Here is a 27,090-nt window from a genome sequence, read left to right on the forward strand (position 1 = left end):
TTTTCCCGGGAAAGAAAGGGCTTCGACAGGGAGATCTCATTTCTTCTTCCCTATTTGTTATTGTGATGGATCTGCTGTCAAAGCAACTGGATCGTGCTGCCTTAGCTCACTAGTTCATTCCCCATCCCAAAGCTATTGATCCCTTAGTGACTCATTTAAGCTTCGCTGATGATATGCTGATATTTTTTAATGGCGACTCAGATTCATTGGAGGGAATTCTCAGAATACTTCAATCCTTTTATCTTAACTCTGGGCTGGGGTTGAATTTGGCCAAATCGTCTTTGTTTCTGGATGGTGGGAATGCAGAAATTTTAAAGCAGATGGCTGACAGGTTTGGTCTAGCTTCCGGTTCTCTACCGGTAAAATACTTGGGGTTGCCTTTGATACCGAATAAGATGAATCGACGCGACTATCAGCCATTGATTGACAAGGTTATTAAGAGGATTTCTTCTTGGACAAATAGACATCTCTCCTTCGCGGGAAGACTTGAGCTGATAAAGTCAGTCTTATATAGTATCTTCAATTTTTGGGCTGCTGTGTTTCCTTTACCACAGGGGTGTATTGATTGTCTAGAGCAAATTTGCAATGCTTATCTATGGAGTGGTGCTTCATCTTCAGCTAGGAGTGCTAAGGTTTCATGGGATTCAGTATGCACCCCTAAAAAGGTTGGAGGACTTGGCTTGAGAAGACTGCAGTATGCTAATCAGGTCTTCTCTTTAAAGCTCATTTGGCTCTTATTTGCTGGAACGGGATCTCTTTGGGTGGCGTGGGTAAAATCTTATGTAATTGAAGGGAGACCTTTTTGGACCACAGACTTCACGGGAATAGGTTCTTGGATATGGAGAAGGTTGGTTAAACTTAGAGATTTGGCGAGGCCTTTCTTGATATGCCAAGTTCGCTCGGGGAATTTGGCTTCTTTTTGGCATGATAATTGGACCGGTCTTGGACCTCTGATACACCTTACAGGGGCTAATGGTTCGAGAGTTTCTGGATTATCCATTGAGCTTACGGTTAATCAAGCTGCTTCAAAGGGTGCCTGGTCTGTTCCTAGAGGTAGACATCCCATCTTACTCCTGCTGCGCGCATGTCTGCCCGAGATGCCTGCTGATCTGAACTCTTCTCTACCAGACATTTACTTATGGCGTAATACCCCTAACACGCCTTCTACTGTCTTCTTATCATCTATGACTTGGAATACCCTTCATCCAACTCCTCCGGCTGTTGATTGGTATTCATCGGTTTGGTTCCAACGTAACATTCCAAAACATTCTTTTATCACTTGGGTAGCTGCTCGTGATAGAATGCCAACCCGTGATAAGCTGAGAAGGTGGGGAATTCAGGTCTCTTCTGTTTGCCCCCTGTGTGATTCTGCTGATGAACGTCGGGAGCATCTATTTTTCACGTGCATGTTTTCACTGGATTTCTGGAACAGAGCGTTTGCTACTGCCCCGCATTCACCTCCAAGTACATTTGAACACTGCCTTATATGGTTCAGGTCTGTTTCTGCCGATGCAAAGCTCAAGATTATTTTTAAGATAATTTTTCAGGCAGTGGTATATCTCCTTTGGAAAGAGAGAAACTCAAGAATCCATAATTCTGTCTCTAGGTCTGTTAATTCTTTACTGAAAGAGCTGCATTTAATCCTAAGAGCAAAACTTCTTGGTATGGACAGAAAAGATTATCTTCTTCGGCCTACCACTCAATCCATCTCTACAGACAGCGTTACATATCTTCAACATTGGTTCCGATATTTCCAACCGTAGGTCGTTCAACTCCTTTTGATGCTGCGAATGGGTTTCATTTAGCTTCCTTACCAGCGCTGCTGTCTTTGTTTAAGTTTTTCATTTTTTACTTGTACTAACTTTTTGAAACAATGTCTCGTTTGGAGAGAGAGAGGTAATCGATGAAATTCAAAAAAAAAAAAAAAAAAAAAAAAAAAAAAAACTCTGCAACAACAATGGGACCATGACTCAGAAAACAGAGAAGGAAGAGAAAAAAACGTGTCAATGTGTTTCTGAAACAGAGCATAAAAACAAGAAACGGTGTAAGAAGAGTGTTTTTTTTATAAATTTCACTTACGTAAATTGTTTTGACAGAAGGTTTATTGATCTTTCTGAGATGCTGCTTAATGGCTTTGAGCTTATTAAGCTCCTCGAGTGGCCGGAGAGTTTGGTTTCTCAGTGAGAGATGCTCTGTTTCCGACGACAAGACGGAGGAAGAAGATGAAGACAAGAGAAGAAGATAGAGGAAGAGAATGTTGGAGAAACAAGGACGAAACAAAAGGATCACGTCTGAGAAGAAGCTTCCTCTTATTCTTCTTCTTCGTCCTCGTCTTCTTTCTCTTGTTCTCATTCTTGTTTCTTCTGAGAACAACTTTGCTTCTGTTTGTCTCATTGTCTTGCATCGATCAAAACGACGGCATTTATGGTCGTTTCTGGGTTTCCTCAACACGAACACACCTCCCATCAAAAGATTAAGTGAACAAAAAAAGACAAAAATCTTAAGATTTTTATAATATTCTCAAACCCTCACCATTTTCAAAGCTATTGAAGCGAAATTTATTCATCTCCACCCAAATAACGAATCAAGAACATTCTCATTGTCGTCTTAGGGTCTTATGTCAATAAAAGAAATAGAGAGAACTAGAGGAGAGCGAGTATTAAAAGGAGTTTATGGAATTGTCGGGTCTTTAAGTAATATTCTAAGTGTTTATATGTGTTTTGTGTTTATAAATACTTTGGGTAGTGATGAAATGTTCATGTTTTTGTTTCTTTGTCTTCTTTAACCTCCAGCAATATTAAGGAACCAAAAAAAATGACAATCACAAAAGCACACTGACATAAAGTGACTAAGCAAAATCTAAGTAAGATGCTTTTTATTTTGGTCCATGGGCTGGAGAAAATGAGTATGCACAGTTCTTCCTTGACCACCTATTAGATTAGAATAAGCTTGTTCAAAATTATCTTGCTGACACAGGATAAGAAATTACTTAGTATCAGTGTCTCGTTAATTAATGTGACAGCATATTTTTATTTAATTTTATGTTGTATGTACTTTGCTTCTTGAATCTAATTTTCTGGACTATGAAATTCAAACTATCCTAAAAATCCGTTAGAACGTCAGTTTTATGACAGTAAAATAATGCGTAAACAGGGGCCATATCCTAATATTAGATTTTATCCTTAGTTTGGACCTTAGGATGCTCTGCTTTCTTTGTCTCTATTGTATTATTTTCTATAAATCTCACTGAAGGAAAAACACATTAGCACTCTGTATACAATTTAATATGTATTATGTTATTATTATTAGCTCTACAAAAAAAACAATCTCATCTTAGTAATACATGAAATCAAATTTATATAAGTAGGTCATAAAGGAAAAAAAATGGGGGGAGGGGGGAGACTGGAGAGGAAGTGTTCCCAAGCAGCAATACAAAGCCTGAAACATTGTATGTTTTTGTGTGTGAAAATATGTATATAGCCAAAATAAAGGGAAGTCTTGTGTTTCCTATGTTCCTTATGATAAAGACAGTTACAATTATGTGTTCTTCTTCTTGTTGTTTTACTTTCTGTTAGTTTGTGTTCTCTTTTTTTTTTTTTTTTAACATTCTAGTATATTTTAAGAGACAAAAAGAGGATTTCCAAATACTTTACTTTTTAATTTGTTATTGTTGATTCTTAAAGTTATTTTTCTATTTGCTCTCTTCCCTATTTGTTCCTTCTGTCAATACTCTTTGATATTTTTTTTTCTTTTATAAATATGTAGGCCTAGACGTTTGGGTATCCTTTGGCGTTTGGATCGGGTTTTTTGGATTTCGGTTCTCTTTTATAACACCTCCTAGGTCCCATTCTAGTAAATTTGCAAGTACAGATCGGGTTCGGATATAACACATCGGGTTCTGATCGGTTTTGTATCACATCATAGAACCCATAAAGTAATCATATATCATTCGGATTCGGGTTATATCGGATCGGTTCGGATATACCCGAAATAAAATCTAAAATTTAAATGTAAAACATAAGAAATATATATTTATTTATATATAATTAAATATTTAAGGTAGTTATTTAAATTTTAAATACTTATTGTTAGATAACATATCAAAATAAATATGAAATTAGATATTTGAAGTATATATTCATGTTTCATATAATTATATTGTATATTATTTTGGACATCAGATCGGTTTATTCGGATATTTTTTTCCGATTTTTCGGGTTTTTCGATTTTTCGGGTTATCCGTTCGAGTTCGGTTAATAACACTTCGGGTTCGGATATGTTTTGTACCACCTTACAAGACCCAATCGAATATTTTTTACATTTCGGACCGGATACGGATCGAGTTTTTCGGTTCGGGTTTGGTTCGGATTTCGGGTTACGGATATTATGCCCAGAACTATAAATATGTATCGAAAACAATAAATTTTATGAGTTATGAACCACTCTACTGAAACAATTCTACGGATAAATGAAACTTCTGTGGCATAAAAATGTATTTTTAAATGGCGTTGATGTAGCAAGAGTGCATAAAAGTGTATTCATTAGCATATGCATACAATAAAACAAGTTTACAAAAGAAAAAAACAATAAAACAGTTATTAATTGGCACGCGCGGCTGGGTATATTAGCAGTGCATGCTGGAATGCGTATGTTGGGGACCCATGCACGCCCTCCTTAATCTATTTCCACCAAATTATCATTATTGTTATAAATCATTGGATAGCCCATAACCAATGACCAAGACAAAGCCCAATCCGTGGCCAAAGGAGAAGAGAGAGAGGCGGTCGTCCGGAGGAGAGAGAGTCGGCTCTTGGCCGACTTTAGTCTTAGGACAATTTCTATTTATCTGTTTTAGATCTTTTCCTATTTCATGTTGTATTAGGTTTTGGATAATTTCCTTTTTCCTATACTTTGTAATCCTTATATAAGGAACATCTATTGTTCATTAATAATACACAGAAAAATTCCCCATTCGTTTACAACACGTTATCAGCACGATCGTCTCTAGATCCCTGAGACAAATCGAAACCTCTCAACCCTAAAAGCCAAAACCGGCGACCACACCTAAAACCCTAATCATGTTCTTAGTTCATCCAAGAACTCAGAAGATCCCTCTTGAATCCTAGACATTCTCAGATCACGTTCTCAGCTCAGAAGAACCGTCCAGCTCGCGATCAACACCCGAAGACGCGATCGCACCCGAGACGACCCGATCTCCGCGCAGCTCGCAGCCGAGACGCCTCCAGCCCGCGATCGTCCCGTTTCGCGACCCGATTGCATCCGTTCGTCCTCTCTCTCTCTAAAGGTGGTCCGGTTCTAAATCCCCTACAAAACAAAGGTATAACTTAATCTGAGAACCTAGATTGATCAGAAACCCTAATCCATAATTATGGAAACTTTGATCTTGATCAAAACCCTAAAACCTACAAGATTAAAATCGACAATCTTTTTAAACTAGAAATATAGAAATCGATTCCTTAGAACTTAAATTGATTGTTCCTGATTTGATTTTGAGAAACCCTAAATTTTGGAATCGAAACCCTAAACCCTAAAGGACTGATTTCGATTTTAATTGATTGAATTGTTTTTGTTGATTTGAGGTTTTAGGATTGTTAGATTGATTGAAGTAATCTAATCTAGAACTTGAATCCTAAAGGCCTTGAAACCTTTAATTAAAACCGGCAGCCTTAGTTTTAAAGTTAAAACCCTAAATTCATAAATTAAATTGCTAAGGTTGTTTGCATTACATATAAATCTGAATTGAATTGCATGTGTATTGTTTAATAAAATCGACCAGCATGTAGAAACATACGAATTCGAATCTGATTGCATTGAAAATACATATGGCCGTGTGGCCTTAATCTCTCTGGAACATGTAGAATCAAATATTAGGATTGTTCGCACCATGGTCAATTAGTTTTACATGTCCGGTCCTATTGCTTGACTACATGGCCGTGTGGCTTGTTTGTTCGCACCATGGTCGATTAGATTGATTGTTTTCTCATAGATGCGTAAGACAAGTTTGTGGCCGAGCTTGTTATACCATGCGGCCACATGATCACATTGTGAACCTAAATTGAAATAATGATGTGATTCAGATGTCGAAAATCTCAAATAGAGACTACGCAGCCCTTAATCTCTCCGGAGATAACTACTTGCAGTGGGCGCTAGATACAAAGATCAGCTTAAGGTCAAAAGGACTTGGTGATACAATCATCAAGGGCAACAATGAGACCGATAAGAATCGGTACAGGGCTATAAGTATTATACGCCATCACCTCATTGAAGGTCTAAAAGATCAGTACATTACGATGGAAAATCCACTAGAGCTTTGGGATGCTTTACAGCATAGATATGATCACCAGAAAACGGTGTTACTCCCAAAGGCTAGAAATGACTGGAAGAATCTAAGATTCATGGATTATAAGTCAGTGGATGAGTACAATTCGGTCTTATTCAAGACGGTCTCGATGCTGAGACTTTGTGGTGAAGTAGTAACCGAAGAAGAGTTACTCGAGAAAACATTCTCTACGTTTCATTCCTCAAACATAATTCTGCAGCAGCAGTACCGAATGAAAGGCTTCGCCACATACACTGATCTGATCTCGTGCCTGCTACTGGCCGAGGCAAACAATGAGCTCCTGATGAAGAACAGTGAAGCTAGACCTGTCGGATCTGCCCCATTACCAAAGTCCAATGAAGTTGAAAAGAAAAATCCCAACGAGTGCAATTACATCCAGAATGATAAGAGATCACATGGCAAAGGCCGTGGTGGATACAGAAACCGTGACAATTACTCGAACGGTCGAGATAGGTACTTGGCCGGCCGGAAAGGAAACCACAATAACCGTGGTCGTGGTTCCAATCCCGGCCGTGGCCGAGACAGTTATGGCCGAGGTCGAGGCGGTATATCCAAACCGTCTTACTCGACCAAATCCGTTTGTCACAGATGTGGGATGAGCAACCATTGGGCCAAGAATTGTAGAACTCCTAAGCACTTATGTGAGCTCTACCAAGAAATTCTTAAGGACAAGAACCCGGAGGCTCATATGGTCCATGATTCCGGATATGAGGCTGATAAAGAATCCGATGTTGCTAATGACGACCTTATGGACTTTGAGACTTCTGATTGTCTCAAAGACTAAAATTTTCGATACGACTTGTTTTATTGCTTTATGATTGATTTGGTGTTTTTATTCTTTTGGTGTTCTTCAACTTTAATAAATGAAACTTTTGAAGTCTCTGAGAAATGAAATCTTATTTATAGAAATGAATGACGAGATGAGCATACTCGTAGTGGATAGTGGCACAAGTCATACAATACTTAGAGATAAAAGATATTTCTTAAATCTCACAATGCAAAGAGCAAACGTACACACCATTGTAGGTGTAGCCGGCCTGATTGAAGGTCACGGCCAGGCTTATGTATTGATGCCTAAGGGCACTCATCTAGAGATTAAAAATGCCTTGTATTCCCCAAGCTCTAAAAGGAGCCTATTGAGTTTCAAAGACATAAGATTGAACGGTTTCCATCTTGAAACATGGGAAGAAGGAAATAAAGAATTCCTTAACATAATTTCGATCACCAAAGGCTATAAAAGGATCCTAGAAACCTTACCTGCAATGTCTACTGGCCTATACTATGCAAAGGTCAGTATGATCGAGGCTAATGTCTGCGACAATTTCACCTTATGGCATAACCGGCTTGGCCATCCCGATACTAACATGATGCGAAAGTTGATGATAAACTCACAAGGGCACACGTTCAAAGGAGTTGTCCCATACAATCTCACATGTGCAGCATGTGAACAAGGGAAACTCATAACTAGGCCGTCACCAGCCAAAGTTAATAAAGAGATCATAAATTTTCTAGAAAGGATACAGGGAGACATATGTGGACCAATACACCCACCTAGTGGGACGTTTCGGTATTTCATGGTCCTGATTGATGCATCGACTAGATGGTCGCATGTCTGTCTACTGTCCACACGGAACTTGGCATTTGCACGCCTGTTTGCTCAGATAATAAGACTGAGAGCACACTTTCCAGACTTTCCTTTATAGACTATACGTCTAGACAATGCTGGTGAGTTTACGTCCCAGACGTTTAATGACTATTGTATGTCCATGGGGGTAAGTGTAGAACACTCCATGGCACATGTACATACACAGACCGGCTTGGCCGAGTCATTCATTAAACGTATCCAGCTGATAGCCAGACCATTGCTCATGCGGTCTCAGCTCCCGGTATCAGCGTGGGGACATGCCGTATTACATGCAGCAGAACTGATTCGCATCAGGCCATCTAGTGAGAATAGATATTCACCATCCCAGTTACTCACGGGTCATGAGCCAGACGTGTCCCACATCAAAACATTTGGATGTCCCGTCTACGTTCCAATTGCTCCACCACAGAGAACGAAAATGGGACCACAAAGGAGGATGGGAATATACGTAGGATATGACTCCCCAAGCATTATAAAGTATCTTGAGCCAACAACACGTGATTTTTTTAAGGCCAGATACGCAGACTCACAATTTGATGAGTCCACATATCCGACCTTAGGGGGAGATAACGGCCGGTTGAGCAAAGAAATCGAATGGTCTCGACCATCAATATCTTGGCAAGATCCTCGGACTAAAGAATGTGATATGGAAGTCCAAAAGATTATACATCTTCAAAAGCTAGCTAATCAATTGCCAGATTCATTTGCTGACCCAAATAGAGTGACAAAATCGTATATCCCGGCTTGTAATGCACCAATACGAATAGATGTCCAGAAGGGACAAGGTCAAGTGGCTACAGAGTCTAAAAAACGTCTCAAACGTGGTAGACCTATTGGTTCCAAAGATAAACAGCCTCAGAAGTCCAAGAGAGGTGCTGGATCCGAGAGCATCAAGGAAACCGTTCAGAACATTAATGGACCGGCCAAGCCGACCCAGACGGTTGTGCCAAGTGAGCCGGCCATACCAAATGATCCGACCGTTCCAAATGATGGGGTTCGGGACGCCAAACTTCATGGGACAACAGGGCCGGACAATCAAGAGATCTCTATAAACTATATAATGTCTGGAACGAAATGGAACATAAATGATATCAACGTCGATGATATTTTTGCTTATAAAGTAGCACTTGAGATCATGGAAAAAGATGAGGATCTAGAACCCACATCCATATATGAATGCATGCAAAGATCAGATTGGATTAAATGGAAAGAAGCTATAAACGTGGAGTTAGAATCATTAAAGAAAAGAGGCGTTTTTGGCCCTATAACCGTGACACATAGAGATGTCAAACTAGTGGGATACAAATGGGTCTTTGTGAGAAAGAGAAATGAGAAAGGAGAAGTAGTGAGATACAAAGCACGGCTTGTAGCACAAGGATTCTCACAGAGACCAGGAATAGATTATGAGGAAACTTATTCCCCTGTGGTGGATGCAACTACATTACGATACTTGATCAGTCTGGCCGTGAAAGAGAAGCTTGATCTGCGCCTAATGGATGTAGTAACTGCGTATCTGTACGGTCCACTGGATAATAAAATTCATATGAGAGTTCCAGAGGGTATTGAGCTCAAAGATAAGAAAGGTTCTCGAGAACAACATTGTATTAAGCTGAATAAAGCCTTGTACGGTTTGAAACAATCAGGTCGAATGTGGTACAACCGATTATCAGAGTACCTAATGAAAGAAGGTTATAAGAACGATCCAATAAGTCCATGTATTTTTATAAAGAGATTTGACAGCAAGGGCTTCGTGATTATGTCTGTCTATGTGGACGACCTGAATGTAATTGGAACCCCTGGAGAGATTTCCCAAACGGTCGAATGTCTAAAGAAAGAATTCAAAATGAAAGACTTAGGAAAAACTAAGTTCTGTTTGGGACTGCAATTTGAGTATGTGGATAATGGAATCCTTGTGCATCAAAAGACATATACATAAAAGATACTCAAGCACTTTAATATGGACAAGGCTCATTCCTTGTCAAGTCCTATGGTCATGAGGTCCTTAGACCTTGAAAAGGACCCATTCGGACCAAAGAAGCCGGACGAGGAAATGCTCGGGCCGGAAGTGTCTTATCTAAGTGCCATTGGAGCCTTAATGTACTTGGCTAGTCATACTAGACCGGACATCAGTTTTGCCGTGAGTTTACTGTCTAGATTCAGTTCATGTCCAACACTTAGGCACTGGAACGAAATAAAACATCTGTTCAGATATCTGCAAGGAACAACCGGCCTCGGATTGTTCTATATGAGCCGACCATGAGATAGCTTGGTCGGGTATGCAGATGCTGGGTACTTATCTGACCCACACAATGCTAGATCTCAGACATATTATGTGTTTATACACAGTGGGGCTGCAGTAAGTTGGCGGTCCACAAAACAAACCTTAGTGGCAACATCATCTAATCATGCCTAGATCATAGCCATGTATGAAGCAAGCCGAGAGCTTGTGTGGTTGAGGAACATGACCGGCCATATCCTTAAAGAGAGTGGCCTGGCCGTGGGAAAAGAAAAGGAAGAACCAACGATCATCTATGAGGACAATGCAGCTTGTATAGCTCAGCTCAAAGATGGATACGTTAAGGGAGATAGAACGAAACACATCTTGCCCAAGTTCTTCTTCATCCACGACCTGCAGAAGGCTAAAGAAGTTGAAGTGGTTCAGGTACGGTCCAGTGATAATTCGGCCGATCTGTTCACTAAGTCTTTGCCAACCTCAACGTTCAGGAAGCTGGTTCATCAGATAGGAATGCGCCAGTTGAAGGATCTTCAGTGATGCCTTCATCAGGGGGAGTGTCATGTGTTGTACTCTTTTTCCTGTCTACGGTTTCCATTTTTTCCCACCTTGGGTTTTTGGTTTTCCTAGAGAGGTTTTAATGAGGCAACGTAGTGCATGATACAAACCCATATGGTTATGACATCCAAGGAGGAGTGTTATAAATCATTAGAGTGGATGGCCCATAACCAATGACCAAGACAAGGCCCAATCCGTGGCCAAAGGAGGAGAGAGAGAGGCGGTCGTCCGGAGGAGAGAGAGTCGGCTCTTGGCCGACTTTAGTCTTAGGACGATTTCCATTTATCTGTTTTAGATCTTTTCCTATTTCATGTTGTATTAGGTTTTGGATAATTTCTTTTTTTTCTATACTTTGTAATCCTTATATAAGGAACCTCTATTGTTCATTAATAATACACAGAAAAATTTCCCATTCGTTTACAACAATTATCTATGTTTCCGTAGTAGTATATTGTTACATGGAACTAAATGGTACATAATTAAAAAAATTAATATGAATACGTATATACTTCCTCCGTATCACTTTAAGTAGTGTTTAGGGATTTTAATTTTGTTTCATATTATACGATGTTCTCATTATTCTAGATAAAATTTAATGTCATTAAAAAGTTGTGACCAATTATAAAATATTGTATTTTTTCTTATTGGTTAAACTTATTTTATTTAATGTTATTTTTATGTAACCAAGATAAACTACTTTGTACTTTCTTAATCTTTATATAAAAACCTTAAACACCAACTAAAATGATACAGAGGGAGTAAGTGATACATACTTCCTCCGTTTCTAAATGTAAGTAATTTTAGCAAAAAGAGTTTGTTTCACAATATAAATAGTTTACATATTTAAATGCATCTTTTTCATTTATTGGATATTGTGTGACCAATGAAATAATGTTAGGTTTTTAATAATTGGTTGAATTAATTGGTTAAATGATATATTCTTTTAAATAACAATTTTCTAAATATTCGTGCTTTTAAGCAAAACTACTTAGGATTAGAACCAGAGGGAGTATATAGTTAAGTGTTTCATCATCTTTAGTACTTTTTCGTTGATTACATGGTAGACAATCTTAATGTATGTCTAATATTGATGGACATAATTACTATCCGCAATTAATGGATATAACTGTGGGTAGTACATAAGCGTACAGTAGTTACGCATTGAGCAAGAACAAACGATAATTCATACTAATCCTTCTTTTGTTTTGCGTAAGATTCAAAACCAACTCAGTTTAGGCCTGGGCACGGGTCAAGTACCCGGTATTTTTTAGGTACTTGTTACCCGACTTGGTTTGTTCAAGTAGTTGTATTTGTTACTTGTATTTGACTTGTTCTGAACAAGTACTCGATGTATCAAGTACCTGCAAAAAAAAATTAATACTTGTAAATTATTTGATTTGGTTTATTACTTGATTTTATCTTTTATTTGACTTAATTTGAAACTTGATCTTTTCGATTACTTAATCTATTTTTCTTGACTATTTGAAGTTAAAACACATAGTTTTACTTTTACAGCTCTATACATAAACATCAGATTTACGTTGGGCTAAATCGGTTAGTACTACCCCAATAGTTTAGTAATGTTGGGTATTGATATTTAAACACAATTCTTTTAGTTTTGATAGACATATATAATACATCAAATTTTAATTAACTAATAAAATAGATATCAAATATTTAATAAACTAAATAATATATAACAAGTAAAGGAACAAGTAGAGGATACTAACAAGTCAAGTAACAAGCCAAGTAGCTAAAAATAAAAATATATTTGTTACTTGACTTGTAATAGAATCTATTTACTTGTTACTCGACTTGATTGTAGCAAATACTGGTTTTTTCAAACTGAACCGAGTCAAGTAGCAAGTATAAGCCGGGTATCAATAAGCCGGGTATCAAGTAATAGTGCACATGCCTAACTCAGTTAGTCATTAGCCTAAGTTATTACCTCATATTTAACGTGAATACCACAATTTTCAAATATACGATTATGTTTATTTTACATTCATATGATGATACTAATTCCGTCTTTATTTGATCATCTTCAAAAATATTTCGTGGACGTTGCCAAATTGCGGTCATGTAACCTTAAATATCCGGGAAGAAAATAAAATAAATTTTGCATTTTATACAACTTTCTTTATTAATTATGTCGTATAATATATCTGGAATCGGAATAACACTTGGAGTAACTAACCCATATATGCAAACTTCAAGTAGTCTCTCGCCCGACCACTGAAACGATAAGCAGTTTTGAGTAGTACTAAGCTTGAAGAAACTACGAGAAAGCAAAAGCCGAAGAAGTTTTCAACTCCAATTACAGTTTTTTTGCTTACATCTTAATGGTAATGCCAAATAATGTTTTTGTGCTACACATTTCTTAATCTATACGCTTTTATGCTTTACACTCTTTGCTTATAGAGTAAAGAAGTTCACTGGACAAATAACGTAACGTACACATTGAGATGGTCAGAGAATTTGATCACACTTGTGGTCGTGTCTGGACGACATAGAGCTTCCCGTGTCTGATCACACCTTCAATATCCTGTGGAGTTCCATACAGTTTCTCGATGGCATCTCCTGCGCGTGCAATGTCTGAGAGGATCTTTTTTTGGAAGCTCTCGTCAGTGATGAGAGGATCCGTTGTGTAATCGAGCACGACTTTGTCTTCCTCGTCCATTGGTACACTGCCCAAAAAAACCAGGAAGAAGAAGGTTCATTGCTACTCAAGTATTTCTACAATGATGAAACCAAGACAATGACAAGAGGTTTAGTTACCTGTCGTAGAGACCTGCACCTGCATAGCCTTCGAGATCTTCTCCGTTAGAATCGGATCTGAAGATGATGGAGCGTCTTATGAACAGTCCAATGGGTTTGCTTGGGTAACCTAGCAACTGGAATGATGTTTTAAACCTCATCAGCTTGAATCATTTTAAGAGGACACAGTTTGCACACATTATAAAAAACAGTGGTTAGGTTTTAGTACCAGAGGCGAATCAAGGTTGTTTTTCTTGCAGATGAAACTCAGAGACCGACCCGGATATGCTCCTACAAGAGTTTCACCAAGGCCTTTGACAACCTGAAACCAAAAAAGTAACAGTCAGGCGAAGTTGGACAAAGCACCGGTTCGCAAGGGTTTAGGTAGGCCTGCAATTTTGGTTAGTTCAGGTTATTTGGTTCGGCTTTCACTTAGTTCGGTTCAACATAAATCTTATCTAATTAACCCGAAATAAAGTTTGGTTCGGATTGGTGGTTTATTCAGTTTTGAAAATCCTACCGAAGTTTTTGATTTCGGCTAGATTTTAGTTTAATTTTGTTAAAACTTCGAATAAATTTAGCTAATTTCGGTTATCTCGGTTTGAAATTTGCTTAGTTCGGTTGGGGTTTTTGTATGGTTTGGATATAAATATTTTTAAAGAAGAAAACCAGAGTAACCAAACCAAACCGAAACGAAAACCGATTTTATAAAAAACACTTACCGAATCAAACCGAACTAACCGAAATTTTGGTTCGTTTGGTTCAAAATCTCAGGCCTAGGTTTAGGAGTAAAGATGAAGGGGAAATAAAGATTTTTTTACCTCAGCGTAAATCTCTGATGAGTCTCCAGAAGATGGGTTGGTTGTGTGAATGACGAATGCGTAGTCAGCATTGATGACTTCTTGGACCAAAACAGCCATGCAGAGATAGTCATGATCCAGTTTTACTTTCTTTGTGCTGAAGTACGCTCTCTCGTTCCATTTTGAAGCCCATACCTGAGATTTTAAATAGCCGGTTAGTGAGATTTGACATATTTAAGGTTAAGCAGCAATGTAATGTAGCTTATACTAAGATTTGACCTTTTTAATGGCTGACCAAGCTTGCTCCCATCTCTGTTCACCTTCATCACCCGGCCATGGCATGTCAGAACTTTTCATAGTTCTTTTCAGTTCCTCAACCTGAGCACCATAACCATTACATAGGCACACTTCTCTTAGCAATGAATATAGTTAATTGTGTCCCACGGTTCTAACAAAAAGAAACAATATGACATACCAGTTCTGAGGGTGCGACTAGTCCCAACACTGTCTTACGGATTTCTCCAAGAGCACCTTGGTCTCCCTCATCAAGACTTTTCTTCAATACTTGCAATTTCTCGCTCACCGCCTGCCACATGAAGAGGGAGAGAGAGAGAGTGACTCGGAAGTAGGTTGAGATAATCATGAAAAATAAGAGTCTCAAGATATATTTGGTCTTAACAGCGACAACTTCATGATACTCATTAGTCATGCACACCAATGCACCATAGCTTGTGGAGAGGACCTCATAAAAGAAACATTCTAAGAAATTCCCTAGAAATCCTAAGAAGCATTGGAACTATGCAACCGTACCTGATTCGCCTTTTCGGAGAGAACCTTCTCAAAAACACCAAATGGCAGCGCAACTGAAGTTGGGATACCAACCCAAGAAGGAACTTTCCCTTTCAGGTATCCAATATTCCTTGATTTAGCACCAACCTAGAAAAAGATAAAGGGAAGTGTATCGTTACTATACAAAGACCAAAATATAATAAAAAGATACAAAGATGAGGAAAGTAAAAATCCAATAACGTTTTACACACTAACCAAGTCATTAGTGAACTCCTCAGACGATATAGCATATCTACCCACAAACTGCTTCTTGACCAAGGAAATGCTTGGAGGAGGGACATCTTCTAAGTTGTCTGAACTTTGACTCGAAACTTCACTATCATTCACCTCTCTGAGTAGAGCCAAAAACAAGCAAAAGAATAAAATTAAAAGAGTTCAACATAATAACACTATCAAGCACAAGTATAATCACCTATAGACCACATCTGCAGAGGTTGGCTTTAGGCTCAGCACTTTCCCATCCATTGCTTGGAGATCAGATAAGATCCCAGAATCAAAACATGTGGCAAAGCAGATCTGCAAGTGGAATCCAGACAAAGTTGAATGAACAAAACAACAAGCATCAATAACAATTTGGTAACAACATGGTGACATTTTTTTTTAACCTTTCCATTTCTTGCTCGGACAGAGACATGAGATAGTACATCAGGCATGTCAGGTGTCAGTACTGCAACAGCACCATCAGGAATCTCCTCCTCTCCTCTCACTCTTTTCGCAACTATGATCGTAGGTCTGTCGTAGGTTTTGTTCTGTACAGTGAGCAATTCATCCACAACAGTGACGTATCCAACGACCTCTACAGGACTTATAACCTGCCAACTGATCAAAGAGAAAACGAATGTACATTAGATTACAATTTTCTAATCAGTCAGATAACTGTTTGGCCATCTAACCTTCCCAAGTTGGCAGTCTTCCTAAGAACTGGGTCGAGTCGGTTAACAAGTGATGACAACGCTGCAGCAGATCCGGCTCGAATGATCTCTTCAGTAAATATGCTAACCTGTTTACAATGGTTCGAGGGAAATATATAAAATAATGGATGAGAAAGAAGGATGGTTTTAGTCACAGGAAGTGTAGCTTACAGCCCATTGATCGACTCCAAGACAAGATCCAAGATACTCAGCCGATGGTTGCAAAATTTCAAGGTACCTCTCAGCTTTGCTTTGAAGTGCCAGTCGGCTTCTGTCAAGAACAGATTTTGCATACAGTGCCCAATGATCTTTTTTGCTCTTGAACATGTTGAGGGCAAATTGCCATCCCTGCAAAACCAGTAGAACATAATCATGCATCTTTTCTAAATTCTTCACATTTTGGACCATGGACCTTTAGTCATTAGGAAGAACTAGGTAACATAGACTATATAAGGAAGCCAAGAATGCAAGATCTTGATGAAACCAGTCTATAGATAATGTTCTATAGCAAACATGGGCAAAGTCACTGAATAACTCACCTTCAAGCAGTAGATAAGATCTTCATTGTCATCTGACGAAAGGGCAAGATTTTCAAGAACGAGGCTGATGAAGTACATAATTTTCTGCAACACAAAAGCATTATATAATAAAAGCAGAATAGTGAAAAAGAAGCATATGAAACTGTTGAAACATTATGTGCAAGAACAATTTTATCATGAAAGAAGAATGAATCCATTTACCTCAGGTCCAGCATCATTCAATTGCTCATATCCTCTTTCAATAGCTGTTCTGACAGTAGAATCGAGAGCCAGGTCCAAGAATAATAGATCCTTGAGGCGGTCATGAGACTTCAGCAGAAGTGGCCTTAGCTCTTGACGAGCTTCGAGCAAGCCCTACACCAATATTCCTTCTCATGGTAAGTATACGAAGAGGCCAAATTAGTAGTAAAATAATAATCGACATGGTAGATAAGAAAACATAACACCTCAAGAAGTGGCTCAACATTCTTTTCTTCAACATGTTGTAGGACGAAACGAAGCAAGTCCTGTTGAAGAACATGCCAACAAAGTGTAAGTTGTACTGATTTGAACAGGCATTTTAAATTCTTGAAATGTGTAAGGAAGATGAGAAGAAAGGTGTACTGGATATCCAGAAGGCAATCCTGATACAGGATTTATCTGCACCCCAACCATGAAACCTTCTCCCTGAAGGACAACACAAATGTTTCAGTTGCCAATTTCCAAGAAGAATCATTAACTATAAAGTTTCAGTATAACAGCATTACATCATCTTGGTAGCCCATGCAATTTTGTATAGCTGATTCCAGGTCTGCCCCTGAATGAACAGCCTAAACAATATAAAAAAGACCACAAATTAGACCAAGTTTTTAGAAGAAAGGTGCAAGAAAATTGGGGAATCAACCTTTAAAGTCCTCATGTAGTGTCCAAGATCACGGAGAAGACCATCTTTTTGTTCTCTTCTAAAACTTGGTTCAGAGTGTATGGCACGATCATAACTCAAGAGTCGCTCTTTGGTTATGCCATTTTCGTTCAAAGTCTTCCAGTAAACACTCATGTCAAAGTCACTTTTCACATAATCCATCAAAGCCTACATCAATAAAAGTGTCAAAAAAAAAAAAGACAGAGACTGTAGAACTGGAATCATGAACTATTATTGTTAATTAAACGTCAAATACCTGACAGATGACAACATCATCTGGACTAGTGTTGTTATGCAACTTCTGATGCCATTCCTCCATCATTCCACCCGCGCAGTCATTATTCCTCTGCAAACAGGAACTTCACTCACTCAACAACTAAAAAGTTTACTAATCATTTTTCAAATAAATAAAAAACTCATCCCATCCCATCTTGATATGCCAAACTTTTCATCTTATTACCTTAAATATCTTTTTGAAAAGATTATAAAGACCAACCTGGATGACTAGAATTTCGTCTCGGATTCGTTGCCCAACATCTCCTTCACCGCCTCGACCAACGGTAGACATTATCATCCGCAAAAGTTCTCTGTACTCTGGATAACTTGCATAAACTTCCTGTAGAACATCAGTCAACCTATCCTGCGCTTTGCTTATCTCCCTGCAATAAAATAGTGAGTTGTGTAATTTGCTGAAGGACGCTGTAAAAATGAAGATATCTTTTGCAAATGTGGACAGAATCTAGAAATTAGATTACTAATCACATTCTTTGAACTGTACCTTGGCTTAACATTATAGTTTTTGTTCCATACAAGCTGTCTTGTAGCCATAAACCTCATCCAGACTAGGATCCCTGCAAAGCCCAGTTGACCAGCATTTTTTGCTTCGTTCACAAGATCTGCTGCAATGTTGAATCTAAGAATACAACAAAAAAAAAACAAGATTGACCCATCATTAAAGTCGAGAGTGTTTTCCTGAAGTTGCATATCACTTCATGCACAAAAGAGATGTATGACTGAGAATATAAATTTAGTCATTGTGGAAAGTAAGCAGAAAATATTAAGAACCAGAATGCTTTGACCATAAAACTGACCGATGCATGAAAGACTTTTGAGCCTCACTCTCCAGATTTGCGATTCTATCCAGTAAATTCTTGGCTGTACCTTTTCCATCACCATAATCCTTTCAAATGGAAAAAACTAAAATTAAGTATCTAGAAGACAACAGACCCAATTAAAAGTGATTTTCAGAAGACCGAGAAGGAAGAGGAACCTTCTGAACATGTTTCTCTTCTTTAGCAAAGTCCACATAAAAGTCTCTGCCACTATTTTTGATCCATCTTTCACCAGCCTTGAGTACAAATGGCATGCCCTTGTAACTGTCTCCTTCTATTTCCACCTCAAAAGTTTGCACCTACGGTTAACATGAGGCTTTTACATATCATCTCTGGATTCAAATGCTATTAGGCTTATAGGATATAATAGATTGCAATAGTCATTACCGGACTAGGAAGATCTGTTGAAGCAATGGTGAGTTGTGTATCAACAGCACCACGTACTGGCAAAGAGTTTGGTGGCAGTATATCTGAAGGTGGGTCCTACAGTGTCAAAATAGACACCAAACCAGAAATGCTTTATAAGTATGATTGAGAAATTAAAACAAAAACAAGAAAAATCTTACCAACCACTCTCCACCCTTTTGAGATAAAGCCCAGTGAAGAGTAATCTTCTCTTTGTAATCAGTTGCCAGATGAATTTTAGTCTTTCCGGAAAGTTTAGTGACAAGAACCTGAATAAAAGGGAACAATGACTTGCAATTAGAACATGATTGTTGGATTTATATCTAAACCGAACAGAAATAGAAAGAGAGAGCGCAAGATAGATACTCTCAACTGACCAAGATCATGCTGCCTTCAAGCTTGAACGATTTCTTGCTAAAGACCGGAGTACTTTCTTGTTCCTCCTTTGCTTTAGCATACATCTCCAAAGTCGTTAAGGCCCGTGGTTCACTTGAGGATTTGGATTTTGATTCAACAGAATCAGCAGCGTGCTTGCATATAAGCTTATTCAGGTCCCTTCCTTTGCGCTGAATCTTCTCAGTGCTGAAATGTTTTTTCTGCTTCGGTTGCTTGGAAACTTTTTTCTCTGACTTCTGTTCACTGGATGAAGTCTCCTTAGACTCCGGAGAGTCACTAGTGTCATCTTTCTTCAGCAGCTTCCTTCGAAGATCTTCCGCTGAAGCACCTCTCATCATTTCCTCCCTTAGCTCCGCACGAGCAGCTTCATACTCCTCCTATAAAGACCAGAGGCTAATTACTCGCTTAACTATAAAAGCACAAAGAAAAATATCCTTAGTTGTATAGGTACAAAGTCATACCTTCTCTTTCTCAGGGGAGTAATTTTGTTTACCATTACGTTCCCATCTAATATATGCTTGGATCTGTACAAGATCTTCAGGAACAGAAACGTTGTGCTCCACATTCTTTCCCATTGGTAAGTTTATATGAAAATTTTGACCGTTGTTTTTGTACCTGCATATGTTAAGACTTAGGATTATGAAAAAATTAGGTAGCTCTATGTTCTAGTTTAAATAGCAAGCTCACCATTTGTTGCGACTCTCGTCAAATATAAGAAACTCAATAGCTTGTATGGCGTGATCATCTATCTCTAGTTTGAGGTAAGAGTTGTCACCGGACTGTGAATGAGAACCCAAAGCAACATTTTTAAATCTTTAAGTTACACAAGTAGCAGTGTAATAATGTGTGTGGAGGAATGAATTTTAAAAACTCACTTTCACAAACGGAGTTCTAAGCGCTCTGTTCTTGTAGTTTATAGTTCTATCCGGAGAGCGAGAAGGTAAAACCCATTTTCTAAAAAGAAAATAAGAAAGAAAGTTAACAAAAACAATTAGCTAGGCAAGTTGAACATCATTTGACGAGAACATACTCTTTGTTGTCACGTATTCCACCCCAGTGTAGAAGCAACGAGTCGCTTGTATGAGCTATTTGGATATTTACTTCTCTAACATTTGTAGAACTGACTTCGACCTATTGTGAATTACATTCATAAAAATTAACACCAAATAATTTTTTATGGCTATGCAAATGCCAAGAAGATAATAGCCATTGTTTGTAAAAAGGTTACACTTACCAGTAAGTCAATGTTTCCGTCAAGATTAAATTTCTCTACTGCCTGTTCAAAGGATGAAACATTTTTTTAGCATATAATGGATTCAATCAATGTACAAGCATTTCAACATCTGTTGGCAAGAAAGAATTTTACCTGAGAAGCAGGATCCATGGCAAGAACAGCTCGTGTAACAAAGGAGACAGGCCTTCCTATATCAGTGAGCAGCCTCTGTGCAGACTTATGAAGACCTTTCCCGAATAACTGTGTACTCAGATTAGATCTGCCAATCTTCCCCACAGCAGGAAGGCAAGAAGAGTTGAGCTTGGTATGATGTGGAGGACGAATCAAAGCCCGGTTAAGTAAGTTATTTACTAGGGAGTTACTCATTGCTTTCTTGTCACACTTTGATCTGATAATTAAAGTTTTGGTTTATATAAAAACGATAGAATAACAAGAAAAGAATCAAGCTTTGCAATAAATAGATAGATTAAAGAAACAAGTTGTTATACTAACAAAAGGAAGAATCAGACAGAGACTTACACTTTTGTTTCTTTTTGACTGACAATTACAGTAATGGTAGTTGCTTGATGAGCTAATGGGAACAAGTGCAGTATAACACACAGAAGAAAGGAATCGTCTTTCGTAAATCAAAACAAAGCCGAACAACACGAGAGTCACCAAAGAGAACAACTTTGTACAGAGCAATCGCAATTAGCAACTTCAATCAACACAAAATTTAAAAAAAAATTAAAAAAAAACGGAAGCACCGATAAACTAGCAGAATCTAACGAAATTGAAATGTGAAATTTCAAAAGAAAAACAGTTTTACCTGTTGAGTGAATCACAAAAGAAAGATCTTTTTGAAAGTGGGAGTGAGTTTCTTTCGCTCTTTGCCTCTTTTTCTTCTTCTTCACACAATCACGTGTAATCTAAGTAAGACGGGGGGCACTTTATCTCCTGCCATTACGCCACGTGGTGCTTTGTGATTCCAGTTCGTAGGAGGAACGGTAATCAGGGATGAGAGAGAGAGAGAGTCCAGTCTCGTGGGATTCTGAGATATTTTCATTACTATGTACTATTTTACTACAGAACTGATTTTTGCTTTTTCATATATTTTAATTTCTTTCTTTCTGTTTCTTTTGTCATTTTGTTTTGATATTTTTTTCGGGCTAATTGGCGTAATAACCACATTTCGGTGAAAAATTGAAAAAATGGACATGATTTTGACATAATCTATCCACTATTTTTTTGCCTTTATTCCACCCGGCTATACTCTTCTAAGTAACATGTTACCGGTTCCAACACATAAAGCAAACAACGTGGTGGTTTTGTGTCTCATAGTAACAATAAGAGAATTTAGGAAGCGCGTCGAAGAACCGTAGTCAAAATCAAAGGAAGGAAAAGATCCTGAGAGAGGAGTAGATGAAAATCGTAAGTGTAAAAGAAACAATATTAAACAAACGAAGAATTTAAGAATTGTAGTTTCATACTATGTATTTTAGATAGAATATAAATACAAATATAGTTCCAATTGAAACCATTTATATTTCAAAATGTATTTCATTACAGATTCAGAATAGTATTATTCTATCAAAAGAGTAAATTTCCTATGAAACTCGGTTTATTAGAATATTCTCACACGAAATTACCTCCTCCTTTCTTCAAGACAGTGAATCTTTATCTTCTTTCACTTTGTTGCTTCTGAGTTTCTTCACATATATTTACAATGATTATTATATGGAATACATCATTTATGTTTTGCTTTGAATACATCATTTAAGATTACCGGTACTAATTTTCACCACTCGTTTACCTCTCCACAGTAAAAATATCTTCAGTAAATCTACCTTTGTATGTGGCTTTCTCCTACTCTTTAATACAGAAGAGCTGTAACCCATAATTGCAAATTTATTGCACTAAATACATCATCGCCTCTCCCCAACTGCACACTTCACCGTCTTTGTTCATGATTATATTAACTGCACACTTCACCGTCTTTGTTCGTGATTATATTAGTAAATTACAAACAGAGATTCTATTCTATTTTAGTCATGTCGAATGGAAACTACCCTCATATAAAATGGATGATTTATAGCATGTTGTTTCATTCAAAGTTTTTGGTTGAACGAGTGGTGGAAATTAGATTTTACTGGTTGTTGGAGCTTGGGTCAGTGACACACATTGTGTTTGCTGAACGGTTTACAACGTCTATTACGTGAGAAGTTATATTTCAAATAGTATGTACTATGTTATTTACCTGAGAACTACTATTCCATGTAACATTTACCATGTTAATTATATACTAGTTGCATAGTATATCCTGTATATATTTAAGTAATTTAATAGGAGATTGGAGACATGTATTTACATTCCTAATGAGCCACATGAAATAAAAAACTAATGGGGATGGTAATAGAACAATTGATAGTAATCACTAAACCCAAGTTAGAGAAACGTAAACCCCAATACATAGGCAACCGAACCAAGATCTTTTTGAAATTAAATCCACCTGCCATAATAGTGGAGAAATATATTTAAATTCTTCATGAGCAACATGAAATACAAAACTAATGGGTATGATAATAGAACACTTGACATCAAACACTAAACCCAAGATAGGAAAATATAAACCCCAATCCATCATAGGCAACCGAAATCTTCGGTAAACTAAATCCACGTGCAATAATACAAGGGACATGTATTTACATTCTTCATTAGCCACATGAAATACAAAGCTAATGGGAATGGTAATAGAACATTTGAGAGTAAACACTAAACCCAAGTTAAGGAAATATAAACCCCCATACATAGGTAACCGAGCTCTTTGTGAAATTAAATCCACATGTCATACTATTGGGAACATGTATTTATATTCCTCATGACCAACACGAAATACAAAGCTAATGGTATTGGTAATAGAACACTTGATAGTAAAGACTACACCCAAGTTAGGGAAATATAAACCCCAATACATAGGGAACCCAAATCTTATGAAAATATAAACCTCATGAGCCACATGGAATATGCAGTGGGAAACGTAGGTACAATCTCATGCGATTATGTTATTCCATATAATTGTGCTATGTATTTATTATTTTAAATGTTCCATTCCATATAACATATACTATGTTACTTGGATACAAATCTAATGGGGGAGTGGTAAAACTACACTTGACATTAAACACCTAACACAAGTTGATGACATCTATTACATATGAAAGAGTAGGAGGATGCCACATACACCTCCCGATTTACCAAGATATTTTCACTCGGAAGCTCTAACTTGTCCATACAAAACCTGAAGAATGAAAAGTAAGAGAGGCAAAGAGTGAAGATGGTTCACAATGTCATATGCAATATAGAAATGAATAATGAGTTAAACAGAGTAAGAACCGACAACCGAATGGAACATCATATCATGTGAATGTACGATTCCATGTGAAATTGAATAATATGAACCGCATACTATTCCACTTGTTATGACACATAGCAACGAAATATACAGATGCGGTCATAGACGTAACATATATGTGTTGCAGATTGCATTCCACAAAATAATCGATATTTCTACACCATGAACTATGGACCACAGAGACAAAAACCCCAAATAAAGCATAACTTAGATTAAGAACATCAGACTGAACCACACCCAAACACAAAGTGCAGCATATCAAACATTATCGCAAGTGATACTATCCTACATGGAATGATTGAATGGGATACGAATACTATTACATTCCAAATGGAAACCAGATCTGAAATTTCATACTATGTGTACTGACAGGCCAATTCTAAGCAATGATATTCTATACATCTTTGTATAAATTACTACACCACATAGTTTGCATCATCGATATGAAACCATTCAAATTCAAGAAACCCTCACACAACCTGGGAAAACTCGAACCCTAAATAAATTTGAGAAAGTCCGATCTGCGACGATGGAATTTTGTAACCGAAACAATGGTTTCCAACAGGAACAATGATACATACTTAACAATTAAAAACCATAATTTTGACAAGATCGAAAAAATAAAATCAGAGAAACAGAGATGAATCAGAAAGCAAAATAACTTACAGCGTTGTCAAAGATCTGAGAAAACCGCTACTCTGTGAAGTTGGAGATGCCGGCGGTGTTACTCCCCTCCGCCGAAACCGTAACGCAAAACAAAACCACCGACGCCTGTAAAACCGAAGACGATTACAAGGGAGGACGACGGAGATGAAAAGTTGATTGCATTCAGAGGCGAGCCGTTGGAGCAGATCAGCGGCAAGGTCCTTTCGAATTCCAGAAACTACCGACGAAGAAAGTGAGAAGGAGAAGTTGTGTGGAATGGGAGAAGACACGATTTACTTTGGGCAGTAAAACTTTTATTTTTGATTTATTTATCTTCTAGCAGATGAGCCGGTCAATTGACAGGGGTGTGACAGTATTATTATGTATATATGAGGTTGTGTATATCCGTTAGGTAAAACCGCTAGTTTGTGAATTACATTTTTTTCATGTGTATAGCCCCCAATTTCCCTTTTTTTTCTTTGGTCGACTTGTTTGTTTTTTCTAATCATTTTTTTCTAATCACAAACCACGAACTACAGAAGATTTTTTGGGTTCTTTATCTTTGTTAATTAGCGTCCAAAGCCAACTTGTTCAATCATGTTGCATTATATGGCATTTTGTGTGAGGTGTTTCTACAAAGGCTTTACACATCGTGAAAAGACTACATGTTAACTAGCAAAGGGATAATTTTCTATAATGCATGGTAGTGTATGATTTTTGCAACGACAAAAACCCAACAACTATAATGGTTATAGAGATGTGCACACAAAAAAATAAAAATTAAAAAAAAATGGTTAGAGAGAAAAAGATAAATGTGGATATCTTTTAGCTATGTTACGTTGGCAACTTGGCATGAAACGTTACGTGTTTTATTTTGTGTTGTGAGCTTCTTCTTTTCTGAAACGTGTTTTAAGATTTATGTTTGGATTTTAGAACTCTTCCGATTCATATACCCTACTTGAATCAAACCTGGTTTCTGACCCTACTATTTACACCAAAACCTGGTTCTGATCATGATAGTGTCTTAAGTTTCGTGGACTAATTAAGAGATAATGAAAAGTTTATACATCACTGTGTTTTCTTTGCAACGACCGTGAAAATAATCTTCTTCAAAATTTATTTATTTTAGGTAAAGAACCGATATTTAATTAATAGTTCTGTGACTCTAACTTTTGAGAAATGATCGTACCTGTTGTAAATAGAGTGTTTAGAGACTGAATATTTCTGTGTGTTCTTATTAATGATTAAGGGGGTTTCTTTATATAAGGATTACAAGATGAAGATAAATGGAAAGTATCCAAAACCTAAACACACTAGGATTAGGAAAAATACTAATACATAATAATGAAAAGATTACATCTACTAGGAAAAGGAAAGAGTTTCCTTTTCTCCAAGCTTTGTGGCCGTCTCTCTCTCCTAAATTCGGCTCTCTCTCTCTCCTCTCTCTAGGGCTTCGGCCGTCTCTCCATCTTCTAGGTATTGGACCGGTCTCGCTCCGGGCCTGGTTAATGGCAATCCACTCCATGATTTATAACACTCCCCCTTGGATGCCATAACTATACAGGATTTGTAGTACGCTTCATGTTGCCTCATTAAAACCTTATTAGAAAAACCCAGTGGGACAAAACCATGATGAAGGAAAAATAGTACAACACGTACTACTCCCCCTGATGTGAACCTCAGTGTAGGTTTCTACATTCTACGCATCTGGTGCGTGATCTTTCATGTATATGTAGGAAAGGAGTAATCGGCCAAGTTCATTTCTAAGCCGTATCTAGACCACTTTGACCTCTTAGGTCGTTTCTCATGTCTCTTGACATCGAGTGTCCCGGTAAAGCATATGTGCTAAATAATGTGAACCATATTGTTCTCGGAGATCACTATTGGGTGTTTGCAAATCGTGTTTGCATGTGTCCATAGTCTAGACGTGATCGTCTACTGTTAACTCTTTACTTTAATCGGACAAAATAAGTACTTATGGACAATGTACTAGACATGGTTATCATGAACCTATGTCTCGATCTGGCCGATCCATATCTGGGTCATAGACCTCGTCTATACATGTCCACTACTTGTCTCAAGAGTGTTCAAGATCAATGATCATTGCTGTGAGTTTATAATCTCTTATTATGGCTCTGCGGCCGAACACTCTCATGGATGTGGACATCGATTTATTTGCCTTAGGTAATGCCGTATTCATTTTGCATTCCTATCTTAATGATGGCGTCTCATGACCTTAGTTGCTGTGGATCATATCACACGCTAAGTATATATTATTAGGTCATGAATCTTGGCTTTCACAAGCTTATGGACTACAATACATTTGTATCCGGTTGATCATTTGTCTCTACTA

The 27,090-nt window shown here is 37.7% G+C and overlaps 2 protein-coding genes across 2 annotated transcripts; one reads left to right on the forward strand and one right to left on the reverse strand.

Moving 5' to 3' along the window:
• Nucleotides 1–6,644: 6,644 nt before the first annotated feature.
• LOC125591945 lies at nucleotides 6,645–7,253 on the forward strand. The gene is made up of 3 exons (XM_048766877.1): nucleotides 6,645–6,906; nucleotides 7,018–7,131; nucleotides 7,240–7,253. Exons 1-3 carry the CDS (start codon nucleotides 6,645–6,647, stop codon nucleotides 7,251–7,253), a joined length of 390 nt encoding a protein of 129 aa, XP_048622834.1.
• A 5,837-nt stretch (nucleotides 7,254–13,090) lies between these two features.
• LOC106415012 (alpha-glucan water dikinase 1, chloroplastic) lies at nucleotides 13,091–21,764 on the reverse strand. Its single transcript, XM_013855607.3, has 34 exons — nucleotides 21,510–21,764; nucleotides 21,221–21,398; nucleotides 20,834–21,089; nucleotides 20,702–20,743; nucleotides 20,498–20,598; nucleotides 20,343–20,421; nucleotides 20,155–20,246; nucleotides 19,929–20,082; nucleotides 19,449–19,844; nucleotides 19,233–19,340; nucleotides 19,054–19,149; nucleotides 18,825–18,965; nucleotides 18,646–18,734; nucleotides 18,333–18,467; nucleotides 18,051–18,213; nucleotides 17,811–17,900; nucleotides 17,537–17,722; nucleotides 17,400–17,462; nucleotides 17,257–17,319; nucleotides 17,100–17,159; nucleotides 16,855–17,007; nucleotides 16,654–16,737; nucleotides 16,286–16,462; nucleotides 16,097–16,203; nucleotides 15,809–16,022; nucleotides 15,616–15,719; nucleotides 15,399–15,534; nucleotides 15,165–15,290; nucleotides 14,830–14,940; nucleotides 14,634–14,732; nucleotides 14,376–14,549; nucleotides 13,784–13,876; nucleotides 13,576–13,691; nucleotides 13,091–13,484 (listed from the first exon to the last, which is right to left on the reverse strand). The coding sequence occupies exons 3-34, from the start codon at nucleotides 21,065–21,067 to the stop codon at nucleotides 13,280–13,282; spliced, it is 4,191 nt and encodes a 1,396-aa protein (XP_013711061.2). The 5' UTR covers nucleotides 21,068–21,089; nucleotides 21,221–21,398; nucleotides 21,510–21,764; the 3' UTR covers nucleotides 13,091–13,279.
• Nucleotides 21,765–27,090: the final 5,326 nt, after the last annotated feature.

The sequence above is a fragment of the Brassica napus genome, chromosome C8, assembly GCF_020379485.1.
Source record: "Brassica napus cultivar Da-Ae chromosome C8, Da-Ae, whole genome shotgun sequence".
Classification (NCBI taxonomy): Eukaryota; Viridiplantae; Streptophyta; class Magnoliopsida; order Brassicales; family Brassicaceae; genus Brassica; species Brassica napus.